General features: G+C 39.9%; 1 protein-coding gene across 1 annotated transcript; it reads right to left on the bottom strand.

The window, feature by feature from the left end:
- Window positions 1–126: 126 nt before the first annotated feature.
- PHAX (phosphorylated adaptor for RNA export) lies at window positions 127–15,479 on the bottom strand. Its single transcript, XM_077817389.1, has 5 exons — window positions 15,147–15,479; window positions 12,821–13,437; window positions 10,138–10,258; window positions 5,996–6,079; window positions 127–2,247 (listed from the first exon to the last, which is right to left on the bottom strand). Exons 1-5 carry the CDS (start codon window positions 15,477–15,479, stop codon window positions 1,978–1,980), a joined length of 1,425 nt encoding a protein of 474 aa, XP_077673515.1. The 3' UTR covers window positions 127–1,977.
- Between the last annotated feature and the right edge of the window lie 7,373 nt (window positions 15,480–22,852).

The following is a 22,852-nucleotide window of genomic DNA, read 5'->3' as shown; positions in this document are numbered from 1 at the left end:
AATACCTAGCCCAGGTTGGTTTTTCAGCAGTAAAAAAAATTGCTCTCATGTTTTTACAGATGATCATATTGCTTTGTGCAGTTAATACCTGGAAAAACTTTTAAGAAAGTCACAAGAAGCACCAAAAAAATTTAAAGCTGTAATCTTTATTTTATTTTTTGCACGCTACAGCTGTAAACTGAGCCAAATATGGGAAACTTCACCTCTCTTCTCCTAGATAGATCTCACAAATGCAGTGTCTTTATGTTATTTGCTATAGGTCAGGCAAATGTGTTTCTAAGTGATTTTAAACTACTCCATTCATCTTTTTCCTACTTCACTATTATGGCTGGTAAAAGTTCATATGATTTTGGGTATGGTATACAGCCACTTAACTCACTTTTTGCTAACATGGGCTCTATAAATCTAAACAGAAAAGTGTGGCAACAGAGGACACAAGTCCTGAGAATGCTAAATTTCTCATTCTTTTAAAAATTAAATAGTTGAGAACAGCCATACCTTTTCAGTAGATACAAAACACACTTCCACAAGTCACTACTGTTGAAGGATGATCAAATTTATGGATACTCTTCCTATAGATTTTTTTCCTAAGCTTCAGATATTTTGGAATGTGTTGAATTTAACCATTTTAAACAGAATTGCATATGGATGCTACTGTATATTGTTTTTCTATTGCTCTTGTATTCTCCTGAAAGTAATGGAAGTTTTAGATGGGCAAAAGTTACAGGATCAGGCTTTTTGTTTTGGAAACATTTTAGACTGAAAACTAATGTGTGTTCCATTCACAGAACACCCAACTCTAAGTAACATTAAGATGTCATATGTTAGTGCTGCATGAACAATCTAGCACACACAAGTTCTTCTGCTAAATTCCAAACAAAAAGAATGCTCAGCACTTATACCAAGTACCATCTTCAAAGTGCTTTACCAACATTAACTAAGTTCCCCTCACAACTCCTTTGTGATCTTGGTAGGTATTATCCCCATTTTACAGATGGGAAAAAAATGGAACAGAAGGCAAGGTGACAGATGGGATTAGAACTCAAAATTCCTGACAGTCCTGTGCTCAAATCTCTCTACACATTCTCTGAATATTGTAAAGGTAAAAATCATGCAAAAATTTTAACCTAACACTTTTGTTTCTGCATGCATACAGAATGTGGAGCAGACAAATCCTTGAAGGAAATCTCAAATTAGCATCTGACCCATTCAGCAAAAAGATCAGTCATGATCAATAGACATTCAGAACAATGGTTTGAATGACTTATGTCCCAAATATTGCAAAACTGTATACAAAAAAGGTAGCCAGCTCAGTTCATTGTCATAAGAAATGGGAAGGACCTGAGCCTTTTATAAAGTTACGCCTAATGTACTACCCACCATTGATTACTTTGAGAAAATAGGTTGTTACCTAAGTGAGTGAAGACCGCAGAGTAACCTAGTTGCTTTTGAGCAAACCCACCAGAGAAGGTTTTACAGGACTTTTAGTCCTATAAAAAATATTTCTCAGTACTTTGCCATATTAAAAATATAGGACTTTTAATATCAATATGTATTTTATATTATCAAAATGCTTTTTCCCACCCATTAGATTTAGAAGCAGCGCCTGCTGGAGTATGACTTTTTAGCTTTGACAGATTAAATATGGTTTATTGTTTAAACACTAGCCCTGAGTTTATTCCCAAATTTGCCAACTAAGTGAAAATCGGCAACAGATTTTGCATGACAGAGAATTATCTAAAACATTTTAACATTTTCTGAAGGACACAATGACCAGACAGATAAAATAGGACAGGTAACGCCTCTACCATGCACTTATATTTAGCTAATTATATCAAGTTATCTCCAAAATACAAGTATTTCCAATCATATTTACTTGTGCAATTTCTGAAAACAAGTAGTCAGAGAAGTATAATATAAAAGGCTGATTTAATGGGTCAGAGATTTAGTTCTCCTACGTATCCAGTCCATTAATGACTAAAAGATCTCCAGATCATGAGCATTATCAATTTCAATAGCATCCTCCGGATCCAGCTTTGTTTCACCATGTCCTTCCTGTAAATCATCCAAAGAAGCCAGGGCCTCATTTGTGTCACTAGCAAAAGTTTCTCGAGATGCATCATCATACTCTTGAAGGTTGAGCCCTTTAATAGCTTGTTTCATCTTCTTTCCTAGAACCTGTATTCTCCTCTTTTTAGCAGCTTTTTTGTTTTCATACTCCTTCTGGTTTTCAACATAGAAGATTTCCTTGAAGAGGAAAATATTTATTTAATATGCTGATTATGCAAGTGTTTGCCTTATAACTGCTAAGGAAAAAAAACCAAGTGGAAAGGCACTACATACATAGTCATGAATATTACTACCTTTATTAATCTTTAAAATAATAACTGCCACTAAGCCAGAAAGGGTTAAGCAACTAGCAGGCTAAGTGACCCAAATTCAACCTTGAAAGACATATTAGAAAAGTATATAAATGGTAATCGGGGCTATTCCTTATAAATAGCTAACAAATCCATGTTAAATAGACTAGAGATTTGAAATGTAAACTTGTATTATTAGAGAACTGGAAGAAGAAAGTGATTGTAGTAGTCTATGGTTACCAATCTAGAGGTTAACAATGTAACCAAACCGCTCCTGTTACTATATTCTATTGATTCAGAGATCAAAAAGGGGATATTAACATTTAGATGGAACTTGGGTGTAATAATATCATTGTCTATATTTCTTTTTGAAGTTTGTAGTAAACTGTCTATAAGTTTGCTTAATGGATAATTACCTTACGCTAATGAATGCAACTAGTTACCTGTAAATACACAGGAAACAGGTTTTACTTAAAGCCACAACGTTTTACCCAAAGAATACCTGCTGTCAAGAGGCTGACAGAGAACTATGAAAAGAACTCATGGGCCCTGATCCTATTATCTCAGCTCTGCTTAAGCTCTGTCAGGGAAGTTTGAGTCACAAGACTAAGGTCTCCAATTCCAGTCAGTCACCTGGATATTGGACTATAACCTATGGAACCAATGCGTAAAGGACTCTTTGCAGCGCTAAAGCTCACCATCTCTACTGTGAAACTGCACTTAGAACTCTATTCATATCTGCATGTATAATGATCTTTTAAACCCATACTCTCTTCTTTTTTAATAAATTTTAGTTTACTTAATAAGAATTGGTTGTGAGCGTGTCTTTGGGTAAGATCTGAAATATTCATTGACCTGGTTGGCAATGTGTCCAATCCTTTGGGACTGGAAGAACCTTTTATATAATGAACAAGATTTTCAGTAATCCTCATCATATCTGACTTGGCTGTCTGGGTGGGAGTCCAAGGCTGGGTTGCTTTAAGGGAGCTGTATTTCTGGCTTCTGTGTAACCAGTAAGGTGTTGTAGAAGTTGTTCTGTTGCTGGCTTCGTGAATCTAAGTATTAGAATAACCACCAGTTTGGGGGATCATCTGCCCCGTTCTTTGCAGTTTGCACTGATTAAGCAACCCCAGTGACCCTCCTTAAGATTCTGATTACAAAGACAAAAACAGAAAGAGAATAAATTTTTTGAAAAATATTTGACAGCTGCCCATCGTTTTCAAATTGCCATATAACTATGCGCCAGAATATATGTGTTTTATTTTAAAGTCACTAATTCATATGGGTTGAAAAATAACCTTGAAAATATGAACTAAATGTTAGCTACTGCAAGACTGTCTGCATGAATCTGCAGAAAGGGTGAAACAGCAGCTTTAAATAGAAGTGAACTGCTCCAGTTATTTCACACAGGGTGTTAACACAGAAACCTAAATAGGACAGTTTAAAACATCAAGACTATTAATTATTTCACTGGTGATCAAACTTTATAGAAAATGAGACAGAGTGAGAGCCAGCAGAGCCTAGGGCTCAGTTGTAGAGGCTAGAGTGGTAGGCTGGAACTGGCATGAGAAGACTGGAGGGGGAGAAGGGTATAAACTGGGACCAGTTACACGTAAAGACTGACATTAGATCTGGGATGAGACCCGGGAGAGATTGTGGGATGGGGTGAGGGAATACGATCCAAGACTGGCATGAAGACAGGTTGGAGGAGACAGGAGCAAAACGGGTCAGGTTTTGTGGCGGAGGAGGAGTTGAAGGATTGTGACCACTAGAGAACACTTCCCTATAGAATCTGGAATGGAACCCTTTATTGTTCTGCTGTCAATAAATATTTGTGAAGCCTAATGGCCAAAATATATGTTTTGTTCTTTTCTAGTACTGGTCCAGATAGGATGACAATCTACTACTGTTACCATTTATTTTGTTAGGTCATATTGCAGAGGTCTGTGGATTTTAAAGTTCTGACACTCCTGATGAGTTGGTGTCAATATACTGCATGATAAATTTGGGGGGTTTTTTAGTTTGCTTTTTTTTTAAACCTAGGAAATTGCACACAAAATTACATAAGAACATAATTAAGTTTGTAAAGTCACGCACTTGAAAGATAGCTACTAAGGTCACTTGTGTGACTATTTCTGGGGCTCTTCTAGATATGCGTCATAATATACTCTTTGATTACATGATTATATACTATTTTTATCACAATACCCTTGCCTCATTCAGTGCATTGGATGGAGCATGCTCTGAGGAGGAATCAGGGTTGTGCAGTGAAGGAAGCTGTTGCCTGTAGTATCCCTGCTGCACTTGTTGCGGAAGTTGGAAGGGGTGTAGAAAAAGAGGCAGGGAACTGCAGGAAGACAAAGGATGGTCTCAAGGTTAAGGCAGTTGACTGCTGCTCTGCAGAACTGGATTTCATCCCTGCCTCTACAACAGAGTTCCTGTGTAACGGGCAAATCACTTAAACCAAAGCTTTCATAGGTGGTCACTTGTGTTCCTCTCAAGTCAGGAACCCAGAAAATGAGCCTAGGTCTGATTTGCAGGTATGCTGAAGACTCACAGATGCAAGTGAAGTCACTGGGAGCTGTGTTTTGAACATAGGAAGTGCTATACAATGCTAAGAACTCCAAAAAATCAAGTCCTAGGTGTCTCAAAATTGGACACCCAAAATTAGTGGATTCTTTTGACCGTATTCTTTCTGCCTCAGCTCTCCATCAGTTAAATGGGACTAATATCCCCCCTCATCTGAGGAGGTGTTTGAAAATAATATTTGCAAAGCACTCAATGCTACAGTGATGAGGCCATAAAAAAAAACTCCATAAGGAAATTAACAATTGTCTTAAAGTAGGATTCGAACAATGTGTAGTAAATAAGCCATGTGGCCACGCACTGAACAATGAGGAGAAAACTAAATACTGAACCGCTGTTCATTAAATGAGTACTGTCCATTCTGTGCACTAAGTGAGGCTGGAGTTCTGTGGAAAAAAATAGTATGTGATTGTATAATTAAAGGCTGTGTTATAAGTAGGGCCATATCAAAATCTTGGCCATGAAAAGACATCATGGACCATGAAATCTGGTCTCCCCATGACATGTGGTGTTTTGTATACTTTTACCTTATACTATATAGATTTCATGGGGGAGACCAGCATTTCTCAAACTGGGGATCCTAAACCAAATGAGGGTTGCAGGGGTGGGGTGGTCTACAAGGCTGTTGTAGGTGGGGGTCATGGTATTGCTACCCTTCTGTGCTGCTGCTGGCGGCAACAGCACTGCCTTCAGAGCTGGCCACTTACAAATGTAACAGTAGTACAGTACAGTATTTTGGTACATATACTGTATGAAAATATCTGCAAAACTTGCTATTTATGCCATGACCAACCAGCAAAAAGTGTGCTATTTCTCTGCAATTTAAATAGACCCATAGTCATTACACATATACACTGTAAGCAGCTGAATTAAGGAGACTGGCATTCACTAACTTTTGAGGTCTTGACTTTGCACCCTTAATACACAATGAATGTTTTCATATTAGTTTAACCCTCCTCCCTTTAAAAAAAGCACTCTAAAAATGATTAGTTCTTCAAAAAAGGATTTCATGTACTTTAGTCATTATGATTAAAATCTAACATGTTTACCTTGATTTGCTCTCCAGTAATGCTGGGTGTATTCTTCAGCAGATTTAAATAAACTCCTCCTGGTGTTCTTCTTCTACTACCATTCTGCATAAGGGAAAAATAAATTATTCATAACAAAAAGTCTAAAACAGATTCAAAATAATTGTCATTTAAGAAATCTAAAATTTCCCTTAATTTTTATTGGAGCAACTCTTTTCTTTACAAAATATAAATAATAAAAATACTATTTTGGTAGTGCCTAGGAGCCCCAGTTAAGTACTATGACCGCACGTGCTAGGTGCTGTACTGAGGTAGCATCCAGAGACCCAGGCCCAACTGTGCTAGGTGCTGCACAAGCATATTACAAAGACAGTTCCAACCCTGAAGAGTTTCTTTTTTGAGCTTCATCTATCAAAAGTGGCCAAAGGACCTATTGGACACTGTATAATTGGACAGGTGAGTTATGAGATTTTTTTTTAAAACTTCATTTAAAGCTTTAAGCACCAGTCAAGAGGCAAGAATTGGTGTATCAGATCACACCAGCTGTCAATTCACCTATTCAGGTATTATGATGATTATTATTAATTTGTATTACCATAGCACCTAGCAGTTGCAATCATGAACCAGACCCCAATATGCTTGGTGCTGTACAAACACAGGGGAGAAAAAAGAATTCCTTCCCCAACGAGCTTGCAATCGAAATATAAGACGCAAGACAATTGATGCATACAGACAGGGGAATACAAGGAAACAACAAAATACTATTTAGAAGCATGATAGGCAGTGGTCCCAGTACACCTGCAACTTAACCATTGCCGAATTTTTTGTAGGCCTCAGAGCAAAGGAGAGTTTTAAGGTGGATAATGAGTTAGTTTTGCAGATCTTTACGGGGAGCTTCTCCCAAGAGTGAGGGGCAGCATGGGAGAAAGCATGAAGATGCCTGTTTGAAAATTTAACAAGTGGGTAATGGAGGATGGTATCCTGGGCCGATTGGAGGTGGGGAGTAGACTTTTCAATAATGAATGAGAGATGGTCCATAGTGTGGTAATCATATTTCATGGATGGGCGTTAAGAGTCAAACTACTCATATAAGTCTGTGAGGTGGAGGGGAGGAAGCAGCAGGCAGTTGATCATTTATATGATCATTATTTTTATATATTATATATATATATATATATATATATATATATATATATATATATATATAATCATTTAACTCATAGGATTCTAAGTTCTGTCATAACTACTTATATTTTTCAAAGACCATAACAGTCTAAGAAATTAGATGTTCAGATCCTTTCAATGGTTTTCTGTAATGGGAATGTGAGCAGTTACTTCAGCACATTACCTTCTAAGATCTCACTTATCAGGTTCTGTAGTGTCCTTTTATTTAGCAACTCAAATGCTTAATTTTAGCAAAGTTAGCATTTTTGTCTCAAGAGGTATGATAGATGTTAAAAACACTTCTGAAACCTCCCTCCCTGAACAGTAGTTCCATGTTCCAGTTGAGTTCAGTGGTTGAGGTAACATCAACAGCGGCATGTTGCAATGGTGTCATACTAGAGCATGAATGGAGCTGAACGTTGAGACCTGATATAGTGCTAACAATAACAAAATTTACTCTTTCCTTTATACTGTTTAAACACCTAAACACTACATCATTAAAGAGGCCAATTTTTTCAAATAAATAAAGAACAGGAACAACCCAAATATCAATACTAATACTAAAATTTGTTCTAGTGCATTTACCTTTAATCATTTTAAGGAAAATAACTGGAGACAATATACACTTATCACTCTGACTGTGCATACAACCCTAACACAGAAACTAGCAGCAACTACGAGATGTTCTTTAGGTGTTGTCAAAAATATTTCTGTGGCACGTGCACAAAAGAATTTATTGTCAGAAGAGTATGAGGAGTAAGTACCGTTAGAAGTTACATTCTTTCTTTTCAATTGAGCTGGCAAATGCTTTAATCCTTTAAGGTAGCATTTCTTCTTAAGACGAGATCATGAACTGGAATGTTTAGATACAAATGGGTTACGTCTCATTATCAAGAGTGGTTGCCAGAAATATATGATTAAATATATTATGCTCTTCCCAAAGCTCCGTTGTTTTACAAACTTTGATAACCCACAGCCAAGAAGAAAGCCTATACTTAGCAGGGTCTGTTCCCAACAAATCAGTCATCTGTAACTCCTCTCATCACAGGCATGCAAACAAGCTGTAAGTCTGTAGCTTCTATGGTACTGTAAAGTGAAATTTACAAGTTTCCTTCCCTTTACTACGAAAACTTAGGCAGCAAAGCAGGGAAGAATTACTGAAACTACATTCAGAAATTTGTACTTGGGAGTAAGCCTAAGCCATATGTTGAGCCTGTCAACCTGTCATCTAGTGGTATGCGGATTAAACTTTTATGTAGGATAGTGCTATCCAGCTCCCAACCTGCTTAATGTATTTCGTGGCCTATGTGGTAGACTCAGATACTATAGAATCTAATACTCCTGGGGGAAGTCTGCATCACTGCACACACAAAGAATTCATGTCCAGTGCAGAATTCTCCCCTGCAGAAAATACATTCTGCCCAAGAAGTCCTGCAGTTCTGCCTTTTGCCCACCAGAGGCTGCTGTGGTGCCAGAACAGCAGCTGAGTGGCAATAACATCTAGCAGCCACCTGCTTTCATCACAGCAGCCTGCCTGTGGAGCCAAGTTAGGAGGCAGAGTGGGGTGCTGCAGGGATCACAGACTGGGGTTCAGAAGGGCTAGCTGGAAGGGATAGAATGGGATGCAGGCTCAGGAGCTAGTGGGGTGACAGCATTGAACCAGAGGCTGAGTGGGGGTGGGGCTTCAGAGCCACATGAGGTGCAGGGACACATGGGGACAAGGGCAAATGTGCCTGGCTGAATAGGAGAGGCTCGATGTCAGCCAGGGTCTACATGGGGGACGCTCCCAAACTCCCTAACAAGCCCTCCTCCCCCAAAAAGAAACTGTTCTGTACTACTCTCACCCACACCGAACAACCTTCCAGGTTCACTCTCAGACTCCTTTCCTCTCCCTCAGCTCCTTCATTACTCTCGACTCCCCCAAGCCTTTGCACTGAGGGGTGTGGGGAACACATTTCTGTATTGTAGTTTAAATTAATTACTCAAGGTTCTGTTTTAATATGCTTATAAGGAATCTGTCACAAACACATTTCCTCATTTTTTTTTTGGTCTGTATTGTTAGACATACTTGCTGATAGGTATTTTGCAATAAATTACCAAAATAATTGAAACTGATATGATTATATTGTGTTATTTTGACAAATAAAATATGCCGATTTTTGCAGAATTTTAAATTATTGTGTGCAGAATTTTTAATTTTTTTTTTTTAGCAGAAACCCCCCCCCCCCCGGAGTAATCTAAAGCTTTCATTATAAAAATAAAAAGTTACTAGTCCTCGTGTTTATGAGGACAACCTCCCAGTATTGTCTTCCTGAGTCTGCTGACTGCCTGAAACAATTGCTAAGAGATGTGAACTCTCATCTCCATTTATTTCAATGCAGTGTTTACACTAAAGCCTGATTACACTTCATATGTTGGCTCTGAAGGATTAGATTTTTATCTGTAAATGATGGAAATGTCAATTTCATCTTACACGCACAAACCCACAGAAAATATTTCCATTGATAACTGAAATTTAGATGGGCAAAGAAAGAAAAATGTTGCTTGAGAACTTAGTAGTTTGATTTAAGGATATTTACTTTGTACACTTTGAAATGTGATGTTGACAATTTGAAATGTGATGACAATTTTAACTGTTCTAAAGCTAATTTTTTTAACTCAATGTCTAAATCATTATTGTCTGATATCCTCCCCTTCCGCCCCCGTGGTCTAACACCCCCATAATTTCCCACAACTGCAAAAATTTACATTGAAAGAAAAAAAAAGCACCTAAAAATAAATAGTCAAAATTATAACAAAAACTGCTATTTGGCCAAGTCTACTTATATGTAAGCATGATCTATTTAAATGTTTACTTGTTGAATGTTTTCATGGATCAAATGGAAAAGGGATGGGAAAGAAGGCCATGGTGAGGACTGAGTTTGAATCTGAGAAAATTTTTGAAACCACTGCAATGGTATTTAGTATGAAGATAGATTGCAAAGAACCTTTTTTCTTACCATTATGAAGAGTCCACCATTTTGTTCCACTTCAGCTGTTTCCATAAGCAGTTCAATAGCTTTCTTATTTCCAATTATTTTCACTATTCGGGCTATCAAATCTTTCTTTGGTTCTCGAAGCCTAAAAAAGCAATCCCCCCCAAGTCAATGAGATTTCTTACATGAGTAAAATTAAGCATATGACTTAAATGGGGCAACTCAAATGAGTAATGTTATGAATGCTACTGTTTGTAGGAGATAAGCTTTAGTTAACTAGAATTCATTTTACTGTACTATAATTTTTCAAAATTCAGAGGAACAGAAGATATTTAGTAAGAACAGGCAATGGCAATAATTAGTGTACATTTTTGTATACAAATGTTATTGTCTGTATCAGTTTTGGTTTTTGTTACTTTCCACAATGGTAAGTTTATGCAAATTATCTACTATTACACACTAAAATGTTAAAAGAATGTTAAGTTTGCAAAGTCAAACCCTCAAAAGTTAGGAAATGCCAGAATTAAGACTGTCTCAGCAATTTTGTATGCATAATACAAATAATTTTGTACGATAATTACATAATCACATACTATTTTCGCCCCCACAGGACACCTGCCTCATTCAGTGCATAGGATTGACAGTGCTCACTAAGGGAAAAATAGTATGTTGTCATGCAATTAAAGACTGTATTATGATGCATACATAGAATGGGGCCTGAAATAAAGTTGCACAAGAACCCTGGTATTGGCATCGACACTATTTTCTGAGTGCATGAATTTACAAATTTAATATTCTTCTAACAGTTTGTGTAATTGCCTAGGTTTTAAAAAAGGCAAACTGAAAAAACCCAGAAATTCAATATATGACATAATATTGACACCCACAATGCTCATCAGCAGTGTCAAAACCTTTAGATCCACAGCACAGACCTCTGCCACTTGAGCTAAGGGAGTATCAGAGCAGTAGTAGGTTGTCCCCTATGATTTACCCCTTCTACTCCATCCCTTTTGACCTGTCCCTGTCCCAATCCTGTCTTTTCCCCATCCCTTGCGCCTCATCACAGTTCCATTTTCTTCACTAGCCAGTTCCAGTCTTTACTCATCAGGTTTCTCATCCCAGTCTGAGTTCCCTCCTCTTTGCTGCCTCATTTCCCCACAACTGGTTCTCAGTCCCAGTCTCCCCATACCATTATCTCTGGCTCCCAATCTCATTACCCAGCCAGTCCTCGCTCGCCTCCAGGCTCAGCTGCATTCAAATCGACCAGCAGGGATGAATCTTTAAGAGCACAGGAGAGACAGGCTCCCAACTCAAATGCTGGACCTGGCATAGGCACAGCTCAGAGAAGCCCAGAGTGGCAATTGCAGGGGAAGTCCTGCTCATTCCTGGGCTGGAGCATGCCCAGCGCAGACAGAATCTTTGAGGGCATTTAGCTACTAAAATTAAATCTCTACTGAGCATTTGTGAACTGCAATTTTTTGAAGAGCTGTAACTTAGCCAAATTTGGGCAGGTTTTCCCAAGGATGGCAAAAGACATGTCTGAAACAAATGATGCTCCCCATGGCAAATTTAAAGTACCTGCTCCGAAGCATATGTGGGTGAAGGCACTAGAGCTATTTAATTAAAAGGTTTCCACAATTTTTCAACATGAGCAAAATGTATTTTTTTCCCATTACGAATTAAACCTGGTAGGACACGCACACAAGTGCTGCGAATTACACCTGGTAGGACACGCACACAAGTGCTACGAATTACACCTGGTAGGACACGCACACAAGTGCTACGAATTACACCTGGTAGGACACGCACAGTTCGAATCTAGGCTGAGACACAGAAACAAAGTCCACAACTGCAGAGTTTCCAAAAGACACTAAGTTTATTACGCTCGAGCGTGGTGCCCCCCTGCTAGCCAGGAGGGGACCCTGAATGCAGATTATACAAAGGTTATATACCTTTTAGCAAAGCATGTTGCCCTCGTGCATCGGAAACCTTAGCCAATAAACAAACCCTTGTCTTATCTACCACCTATCCCTGCTTGGTGCATTCCTCGTGCTATACCAGTATGTTAATTACACAGCATGGTCCTAAAGCCATGCATCAGTAACTTTTATTATCAGGATGGGAGGCCTCACATCAAGGCCAAGAGACAGGGAGTTAGAGACTGACAAAAACCAGATACTGGGAGTCAAGGCAGGCTGGAGACAAGGAGGAGGATTTTCACAGGGATTCAATATCTAAGGATTACTCCTCCTGGTGTATGATGTGCTGGCATTTAAACAATGGTGGGCCCCAAACCAAAATGGAGTCACGTGCTAACTTTTCCTTAACACCCCTAGCCTCATTCTGAGAAATGGCTGAACACTTTTGGCTGACGTTTAAAAAAAAAAATTTCAGCCTCAGGTTGACACCTTGCGTGGAAAATTCAAGTTGAAATGTTTATGAAGTTGACAAACTTTAACCAACCGAAAACAGGGTCTTATAATGGGAAGAGTTGGGCAACCTTAATAAAAAGTGGTGCTACCAGCCCCACCAATAATACTGCATTAAGGTTTCAGGATTCTGGGAACCTGAACAAGCCATTCAACCCCCTATCTTGTAGTTTAACATGGCCACCTAAAACAGTCAAGCATTCAACAAGAACACAGTCTTATTCTTCCCTTCAGTAACTTTTACATAACCTAATGGACGAAGGAACATAAGATCTCACCGATAAGAAATTTCCTCTGCCACTTTTTCCTCAGAATCTTCTTCAGTAATCTCGTACATCCCTTTATAATTCATTTCTAGTCTTTCACCCAGTCTGTCCTTGACAGGCCGTTTCCGTTTGAGAAGTCCTTGTCCATTTTCTTCCTCCTTTGACACTGTTTTTTTGTCATCCTGCATATATTCATCTAGCTCTTTGTCTAATATCTCTACATCTTGGTCAGTTTCTTTCATCAGCTTTTTAGCCAATAAATAATTGTAAGTCTCAGACTGCCTACTCTTGTCAATATTACCCTCCATTCCTAAAATTCCAAGTTCAGTGGCCACTGCATCTTGATTTTGTTCCTGAAGCACTGCACCCCAAATATTGTTGATCTTCTTACCCCCTACGACAGTTTGCTTCTGGTGACTCTGGCCAAACTGAAAAGGCTCTGGTTTAGCAGGAGGGAGGTTAAAACATTTTTGTCGTTTCCGTTTCCACATAGAAGCATCATCATCAGAATCAGAGAAGCTCTCATCACTTGAGTCCACACCATTGGTTGTTCGATAAGGAACGCTTGGTGCACAGGATGAAATGGAGGTCTGGAAAGGTTTGGTGGAACAGTTGCCATCATGTGGTTTCTGAAATGGCAAAGTCATTTTGTATTAGAATCATAGAATATCAGGGTTGGAAGGGACCCCTGAAGGTCATCTAGTCCAACCCCCTGCAATTCAATTAGCTTTCCTTTTAAAAATACTACCTTGACGATTTGATTACAATTAGATTCAATAATAGACTAATTTATTCTGATTCATATGTGTGAATAATTTTAAAACTAGACTAGCTATACTTTACTTTTAACTAGAACTTTCATCCGAGAACTTCAGAGCACCCTACTGACACCAAGTCTCATTCAGAATACCCACTGATGATTCTCCATTTCAGATGGGTAAGCTGAGACATCTTCAAGGTTACACGAGGTATCTGTAAAGAATAGATAATATAACCCAGTTCTTGTTCCTAGTCACAGGCAAATCACAAGACATACTGCTGCCACCATTGTAAAATTAGCATCCTTTACAGATAATTCCAGTTCTTTCAAAAATGAACAAGAGTTCCTAAAAAACAAGATAATCTTTAAAATAATATTTTGTCCCTCCATATTTAGATGAATATATTCCTCTCTTTAACCCACACACTCTTTCAGTAACATTTCTCCATTATTTTCTGGCATAAAGCAACAGAAGTAAAGATTCTTTAGCTTGTCTTACCACTGTATAAAATACATAACTGCTTTGAATTAAAGGGCTATTTGATAGCACAAGACTTTGGAAAAAACATGGTGAGCATAGCCCTAAGCATTAAAAATGCATCTGTAGTTTACATGCTCCTTTCCTGGTGCACATCTCAAGACAAAACTACATATATCTGTACCAAGAGAGAATAAAAATCCTTATTATATCTTCAATTTAGTACACTCTGTTACTATTCTATTCAGTTCTTTTCTGCACTCCTACCACCATATATTTCTCATATGATCTGATAATATACACATGAAAATCAGTATTTACTAAAAAAAAGTTTGAAAGCTAATTAAGTGCAGTCTCTTCAGCAGGTAAAGGCTTAAACATAAAAAAGAGACATAGCTTAAATTCAGAAAGAAGTAACTGCTGTCATGACATGTCCTTTCCAAACATTTTCGGTTGCTGTTCTGTTTCTGAAACCATAAGAGACAATACAGCAGAGCCAACCATTAAAAGCCAACAACACGTGCGCTGGCAAACGGGGGTAGAGGAAAAGCAGCAATTAGACAAACGGGTGGGGGTTACTCATATTTCACGGGACGACAGTACCTATCTGATAAGAAAAACACTAACTAGGCTCATACAATACCTCTTCCGAAGAGAAACACCCAGCAATTCCTAACAACAAATCCCACTGCTCGCCTCCCACCCTCCTCCCCCCAAAGGACAGCAACAGCAGGTCCCTCCCGGCCAGGGACACAGGCTCACTGTGCCACACACCAGGACCGCACTGGAAATATGCCCGGGGGGTGGGGGGGGAAGCGGTTTGTCAAGGGGGCTGCTCCCAGCCCACCTCTCCCGGCCCCATCCCGGCAGCATCTCACCGCCGCCCCGGCAGGGGAGGGGCCGGGCACGGGGCATTTCCTCGTGGCGGCGCGTTCCCTCGGGCTCCCCCAGCACCGCGCGGGTGTCTCCCGCCCTGAGGCCCGCCCTGAGGCCCGCCCCGGCCGCCAGGCAGCAGCAGCGGCGGGAAGCCGGGGCTGGGTCAGGAGCCCCGGCGGGGTCCCTGCCAGGGGGACGGCCGAGCCCCCGGGGCCTCCCCTCACCTGCGCGGGGCCCCTGGCCGAGACGCCGGCCGGCATGTCGGAGTCCGAGTCCGAGATCTCCCCGTCCTCCGCATCCTGCTCCATCCGCCGCGCCTCCAGCGCCATCTTCCCCAAGACCGCGAACGCACCACTGCGCTCAGGGGGCGGGGCAGGGGCCAGGGACCGCCCGCGCTTCCGCTCGCAGGGGAGAAGGGGAAGCAAATGGCGCCGCCTACTTGAAACTTCGCCCAGGCAGGGAGCAGACGCAGCGCCTACGTGCCCCAACGTGGCTTGCGCTGCGCGGGCGGGCCGCAGCGCATGCCGGGATCTGTAGTCTTTGCCGGAAATCCCCATGGAAGGCCTGTGTGGGACTGTTCCAAGGGAAAAAGAAGCCCTAAAGGCACGTTGTCCTGACGTCATCTTACCACATTCTACGACATCAGCCACTACGTCAGGTCCCTGCATGGGCAACGTCATCCCGCTGCTTTGCTAGAGCATGTCACCCTGTCACCACTGTTATGGGAGGTTGATAGAAAAGATCTCTGTGCACATACCATGTGGTAGCACATCAGAAAGGTGTCACCAGATTGTCATTTCCTGATGGCATAGTGTTGCCACCTTATCTCAACAGGTTTCAGAGTAGCAGCCATGTTAGTCTGTATTCACAAAAAGAAAAGGAGTACTTGTGGCACCTTAGAGACTAACCAATTTATTTGCGCATAAGCTTTCGTGAGCTACAGCTCACTTCATCGGATTCATCTTTATGCATCCGATGAAGTGAGCTGTAGCTCACAAAAGCTTATGCTCAAATAAATTCGTTAGTCTCTAAGGTGCCACAAGTACTCCTTTTCTTATCTCAACAGATAGCCATTCTGTATGATTGTGTTGCTATCTTTTGTCACTCTTCAGGGCCAATTACAGTCCCTGTTTTTACTTATATAATTATAAGAACAGAACATAAGAACAGCCATACTGGGTCAGACCAAAGGTCCATCAAGCCCAGTATCCTGTCCTCTGACAGTGGCCACTGGCTGGTGCCCCAAAGGGATGAACAGACAGGTTATCATCAAGTGATGATTATATTGTGCAGTTATATAACACCTTCCTTCCCAGGACTGTAATGGACTTTACAAATGTTAACGAAACTTTAGAACACTGCTATTAGTTATACATGATTATTCCAATTTTACAGAGTAAGTTACTGAGGGCCTCCATGCAAGTATGGCCTAGCCCACTGTTACACACAGCCAGGATAAAATGTGACTCATTATATACCCCAGTTTCCAAGGTTAACTCACAGTAAAACAGTGTAACAGAATGTCTATACTGTAGCCTGATCTATGGATTGTGTATTAATTATATTGATTACTTAAGAATTCCTAGTTATCATTCTGAAGTTTGACAAGTTCTTGTCCCAAGATCAGGCCCAGTGTTATTAAACTTACTGTTCAGTTGGAAATCACAATGTGCACAGCTGCAACAGATTTAGGAACCCTTCTGTATTTATAATAGTTTATGAATACATTTAGCAAAGTCACAAAAATTCTGACCCAGCAAGGTAGAGAGAGAAAATAAAGAATGCACATCTGAACAGCCATATATTCACTATGCCTTGCAGAAAAACTTGAAATATTAACCATTATCTTCCTCATCACCTTCCTCATCATCACCAGTGGCCAACATCCTGGCACCTCCCAAGGACTACATCTCTCTCTCCTCTTGTACGCAGGCTGGGATACAACTTTTATAATATGTTATGCTGACACCACTATGCCAATGCATATTCAGTAGAGGTTTCTTCCCTCTTTATTTGTATTTCCTCACCCTACTAATGTTGAGGTGCCCTTCTTCTATAGGTTAGTATATTAATAATCTCAATTTATCATTATATCTGTCACTTTGTTGCCATGGTACTCTTGTGGTCAGACATCTGCAGATGTTCCTATCCTAAAATATCCAAAAACTGGTGTTTGTTCATATTCTTGTGGTTGCCTGGTGTTGTTCTGTACAAACTTCCCCCTTAAACACTCTATTCCCAGTTCCCCAAAACTTAGGGATGACAATTGGGCCATTTATGTGTCCGAAAGTTCATAGACCTCAAGCCTTATGCTTAGTGCTAAAGCCAATGTCTTACAGGATACAGGCCTGTAGGTTCCTTGTGTTACTGCCACAAATAAATACTAAAACTAGCTCTATGGACTGCAATACTTAAGGTCCAAATCCTGAAGTTTTAGTTCAGCTTTTACTTAGGTTCTGGTCCTCCAATAAGCTTCATGTGGGCAGAACCCTGTCTTCATGTGGTGCTCGTTGCAGAATAGGGGCCTTAGGCCCAGATCCACAAAGGTACTTAGATACCTAAACCACAGATTTATGTGCTTATGTCTCAGTTTTAGGCTTCACTGCGATTCACAAAACTTACACTCCCTGTACGTGCCTAAACTCGCTTGGCTCCTAAATTTTCAAGGTAAACATTCCCTTGGTGCCTAAGATTCTGCCTCTGGGTATGCGCACTGTTCTATCTCCCTCCGAAACCCAGCACAATCCACAAACTGTGGGAAAATGGGCATTCCTCCCATATCTTCCCTGCAGGGCCTGATCTGACATGCATGCTCTGAGCACACCTCATGGATTTGGCCCTGTTCAAAGTCTAAGCAAGGAAAGGGTGCCAACCTTATAACTTTTAGCCCACTGGTTAGCGCACTTATTAGGGAGACCTACATTAGTTCCACTCTCTGCCTAAAGGTGAAGAAAGGATTTGAACAGTGGTCTCCCACACCTCTCAGAAGAGTGCTCCAACCACTAGAGGAATATTTTGATGTGTGAGTGTCTCTCAATGTCTCCTGTTTAAACTTTAGGGCAAGAGAGAGAATGTCATAAGAATGGCCATACTGGGTCAGACCAATACTCCAGCTATCCCAGTATCCTGTGTTCTGACAGTGGCCGGTGCCAGATGCTTCAGAGAAAAAGAACAGAACGGGGCAATTATTGCATGATCCATCCCCTATCATCCAGTTCCTGGCAGTCCCTAAGCTTCTGGCAGTCAGAGCCTTAGGCACACCCAGAGCATCCCTGACCATCTTGGGTAATAGCCATCGATGGACCTATCCTCCATTAACTTACCTAATTCTTATACTTCTCTAAGAAAGAAAGTATAAGAAAATCCTAATTGCCCTCTTATTGGCAATATCAGAAGAGTAGCCAAAGATGGGTGTTAAACTACCTGGTATTAACTATATACTATAGATCCTCCAAATCAGTTTTGATGCAGACTGCCAGGCTAGTATGGACAAGTTGTGTGCTGCTGCATATGCTATATCTGTTCCATGGGTAGATGATTTAAAGCCCCAAGTCTGTAAATCTAGCACATTTCACACTTAAATTCACTTCAAGATACATATACAGTAAACTTTTAACATAGTTATATTATATAGTTATAAGGAGCAGATGGAAAAATAGGGAAGATGGAAAAGGAAGACATTCAGAGGGTGCAGAGTAGCAGCCGTGTTAGTCTGTATCTGCAAAAAGAAAAGGAGTACTTTAAAAGGAGAAATTTATTTGAGCATAAATCCAATGAAGTGAGCTGTAGCTCACGACAGCTTATGCTCAAATAAATTTGTTAGTCTCTAAGGTGCCACAAGTCCTCCTTTTCTTTATTCAGAGGGTGGAGTCTTTCAGTCCTCAGTGCTCAAATGTGGGACACAATAAGACTATCTTATGTACTTATTAAGTGTCCCCCTGCCCCATTACCACAGTATCTGAGTACTTCACAATCTTTAATATATTTATCTTCACACCCCTGTGAGATAGAGAAGTACTATTATCCTCATATGCAGATGAACTGAAGCACAGAGAGGTAAGTGACTTGCCTATGGTCACACAGGATATCTGTGCCAGATGAGGGACTTAAACCCAGGTCTTTTAACTCTTAGGCTAGTGTCCAAACCACTGGACAATCCCACCTCTCTCTTAGAAGCACTCCAAAGCCAAAATGCAAAGAAACCTTATAGACGCTGTGGATTTAAGGTCACTGTGAAACGTACAAATGAGGGCATATTTCTGAAAAGACAAGGTCTGGGCAAGATTTTCAAAATGCATTAGTAAAATCTCCTTTCAAAATTCTTCATGCTGGATCTGTCACACACTCTTTATGCGCTAGGTTTAGAACTTCAGTGTTCAATATTGAGAGAAAACCCGTGTCTTTCTAGTGACAAACCTACATATAGCAGTGTACCTCTCTAGTGTCTTTTTATTGTCCCTTTGAGAGGTGTCAGAGTCAGAACTTCTGAACATGAACTCTCTGAAGTTTCAGAAGGGTCATCTGAGTTCATAATCTCTGTGAGGCTTCTTGTCAATTTCGAAAAAGATGCCTGGGATCCTTTTCTTTCTGGGGGTTCATTGTGTCAGGGAATGGTAGGCCACAGCAGTTATGGCCACAAAGCCCTCTTAATTAAGTGAATCAGGTACTGTTCTAAAAGCATGCCCTTGCCTGATCCACCTCTGGAGCTCCTGAAGTTCCAACTGCATCAGAAGCGGCATAACTTGCAGCCAACTGGAACCTGCTTGAACAAAGGTATTAAATTAACCTTAGGAATAAGGTTTGCATTAAGAGTTACAAGTACAGGGAGGCTGAATGACTCAAGGAGTTATGGGATATAGTGCTTTTTACCTCTGGGTCACCAGTTCAAACCCAGCCCAGATCTATAGTGATTTAAACTTACTATCTAACAGGTCTTGTGGTGGCCAGTGTGAAAGGAGTTGATGGTATCATTCTAATACCAGCTGGCATCCTTCTTGGTAGTTTAGCAAAGTGGACAATGATTGAATAGCCATGGAGATGGAACTACTTTATAATCTATAGAGACCTCCAGGTCAAAGTTGTGAGGGCACTCTGTCAGAAAGGGGTGAGGAAGCTTGAACTACTGTTTTGCGTGCTGTGCTTGTTGTGCGGATAGATAGAAGACTTCATCTCCTAGTGAAGAAAATTAGGTACCTTTCAGAATGATTGATTTTACTTTAAAGTGGTATTTATTAAAAATGTTCATATATTTCCCCTCAGAGTTAAATGGATCACTTCCTTTTTAACCCAAGTGCCTACAACATCCAAAAATATTCTTCAGATAAACCAAATAGAGCCCATTCCTGTAACCACTGAAGTCAACAGCACATTTTGATGTGGAACTGAATATATAGCATTTTGTTTGTTTTTGGTAAGAGTGTTTTCTGGAATCATCAATAGAATGCACTTTGAATTTAGCTGCCTTTTAATAAAATGGTTGATTACTTTTCCTTTGCAATTCTCTTTTATTGCATCCAGGCAGAATTTTTCATTGCATATGACCACTGTTATGGAATAATAAATAATAATAATACTTAGTTCTAGTACAGCACTTTTGTTTGGTAGATCTCAACACACTTTACAAAGGTGGTCAATGTCATTTGCATTTTACAGATGGGGAAACTGAGTGATGTAATAACTTACCCAAGGCCACCCAGCAGGCCAATAGTAGACCCAGAAACAGAGCACAGGTTTCCTGAGTCCCAGTCCAGTGCTCCGTCCACTAGGAATGAACTTCTCCTTTGATTAATATAACACGTATACATTCCACTGGTTATCAAGCTAAGTCTATATATAGTAACATAACAACAAAAAGATATCCCTTTGTTTTGATTGTAGACTAAAATTCTGTTGTGGCTTTATTTTTTATTTTTTACCAGGTCTTTATATCTTTCTTTTCGTCTCAGTAAGACTACTTTTAAATATTTTATTACACATATAATTACAAAATACTATACATTTTAGACTCTGTAACTTTTTCTTGCAGGGGCCTAATAAATTAAATTAAAATTATCATTATTTTTATTAATACTACTACTAATAAATATATATAATATGTAATATATATTATAGTAGTATATATATAAATAAATATATTCCCTAATTAATACTATGATATATATATAATACTTGTTTACAGCTTTTAGATCCTGATCCTGCAAACACCTATGCACATGCTTAACTTTAAACATGTGAGTAGTCCCATTGAGGTAAACAGGATTTATTCATATGCTTAAAGTTAAGCATGTGCCTAAGTGCTTGCAGGATCAGGGCTTTAGTGTGCACTTTAAATTATATTTTTTATTCACAACATGTTGAATTCCTGAAAATATATGGTAGTTATCTAGTGGCAACAGTAAGTCATCTAAATTCCCCTAAGCATTAAAATGTGAACTGCAATTTAAAGGGAGAAGATACAAGTATCACGAGTGCTATAACTGAAAGCAGTTAGACAAACAAACAACAACAAAATACCGGGTGTTTTCTTTGACAGACCCTGTTCACTCAAACACTTATGCATATGCTTTATTTTAAGCATGTGAATAGTGTCACATTGAAGAGGGTGAATTCAGAGGGAGTACTCATGCTCAAAATTAAGCATTTATATATGCAGAATTAGTACCTTAGTCATTTCCCCCTGTTGTTTGTGCTAGTTTTTACAAAAGGGGGAAAGAGCATTTTTAAAAATAGGAAAATGCAATTGTAAAACCACAAACTTTGGCATGTGTGGTGCAAAATGGCAGGTGTAGTACCTGAAACCAGCTTTAACTTATTTTGTGAGATTTTAACTGAGTTCAGGCTGACAGTATTCCTTTAAGCAAGTAACATAAGAATATGTGCTTTTGTCCTCTATCACGCTTTTATGTTGTATAAACATGGTTGTAGTTTTAATGCTTTCAAGTCCTGTGTGTTTTGAGTGTGTTTGAGTCCTGTGTGTTTTTCTACATTATGAATATCAAGTCCTGACTTCTTTCTTTTTACTGGAGGACTTGACAACTTTGGTGGAGGACTTTGAGAATGAAAGCTAAATTATAGTTCTTCCTCTTGACCTGCCATTAGAAGTGGTGGGGATATTGGTCCTGATTCTTCACTGTTTTGTACCTTGTGTAGTCACTTTAACCTGTGCAAAGTCAGTCAAACTGAGTGTAAAATGAGAACAGGAATATTTTACACTTGTTTTGCATGGGTGTAAATGACTACACAAAGTGCAAGGCAGTGGGGAATTAGGGCCATAAGGATTCAGACAGTCTGGAATCAATCTGTGCAGTGAGGGTGAGGGCATAACAAGCAGTAACTGCAAAAGTATCAGAGAGTTACTCTTACAAACTTGCTCTCCACACATAGGTGCTAGAACTAGGGGTGCCTCTGGCTTGAGGTAGTAATAACAACCTAAATACATGGTTTTCGTCTTTGGCAACCCCACTATAAAAATTGTTCCAGCACCACTGCCCCTACACCTGACATCAAAGGGATCTAAAATGAGTTGATGTCACTCTTATGCTAGCTCTGGAGGCCCATAAAATAAACTCTGGCTGAAGACTGTGAGAGTCTAGTGGTAAGGCTGACAAAAAATGATGTTTACTTGTGAGTGGAGTGTTGACCGACGAGGCAGCTCTCAAAAATGGAGACAGCATCAAGGTGCCACAGAGCTAGAGAAGGTAGCCCCAAAAAGTCTGAGTCAGCCATGCTGTGGTTGCATGTAAAGCTGTGGAATTAGAGCAAGAGTGGAGTTAGTTCCCGTATTTCCCTGGTTGGTGGGGCAAAGCTTGAAGGGAGATGTGGTGAGGCAGAAGCTCAGGGAGGAGCCTGGTCTTCTTCAGAGGTCTATATTTGGGCTTACAGGTTTAGTCCAACATTTTTAAAGGTGGATTCTGATTTTGAATCCTGCAGC

This window comes from Eretmochelys imbricata, chromosome 5 (assembly GCF_965152235.1).
Source record: "Eretmochelys imbricata isolate rEreImb1 chromosome 5, rEreImb1.hap1, whole genome shotgun sequence".
NCBI classification, from domain to species: Eukaryota; Metazoa; Chordata; order Testudines; family Cheloniidae; genus Eretmochelys; species Eretmochelys imbricata.
This window is presented reverse-complemented; position numbering and strand designations above follow the sequence as displayed.

Excerpts from the sequence above, each read along its gene's own strand:
- PHAX (XM_077817389.1), bottom strand. The coding sequence starts at position 15,479 with ATGGGGATTTCCGGCAAAGACTACAGATCCCGGCATGCGCTGCGGCCC. Across the intron at positions 10,259-12,820 it reads GCAGAGGAAATTTCTTATCG|GCTTCGAGAACCAAAGAAAG; the intron begins GTGAGATCTTAT and ends TTGCTTTTTTAG. Across the intron at positions 6,080-10,137 it reads ATGGTGGACTCTTCATAATG|AATGGTAGTAGAAGAAGAAC; the intron begins GTAAGAAAAAAG and ends TCCCTTATGCAG.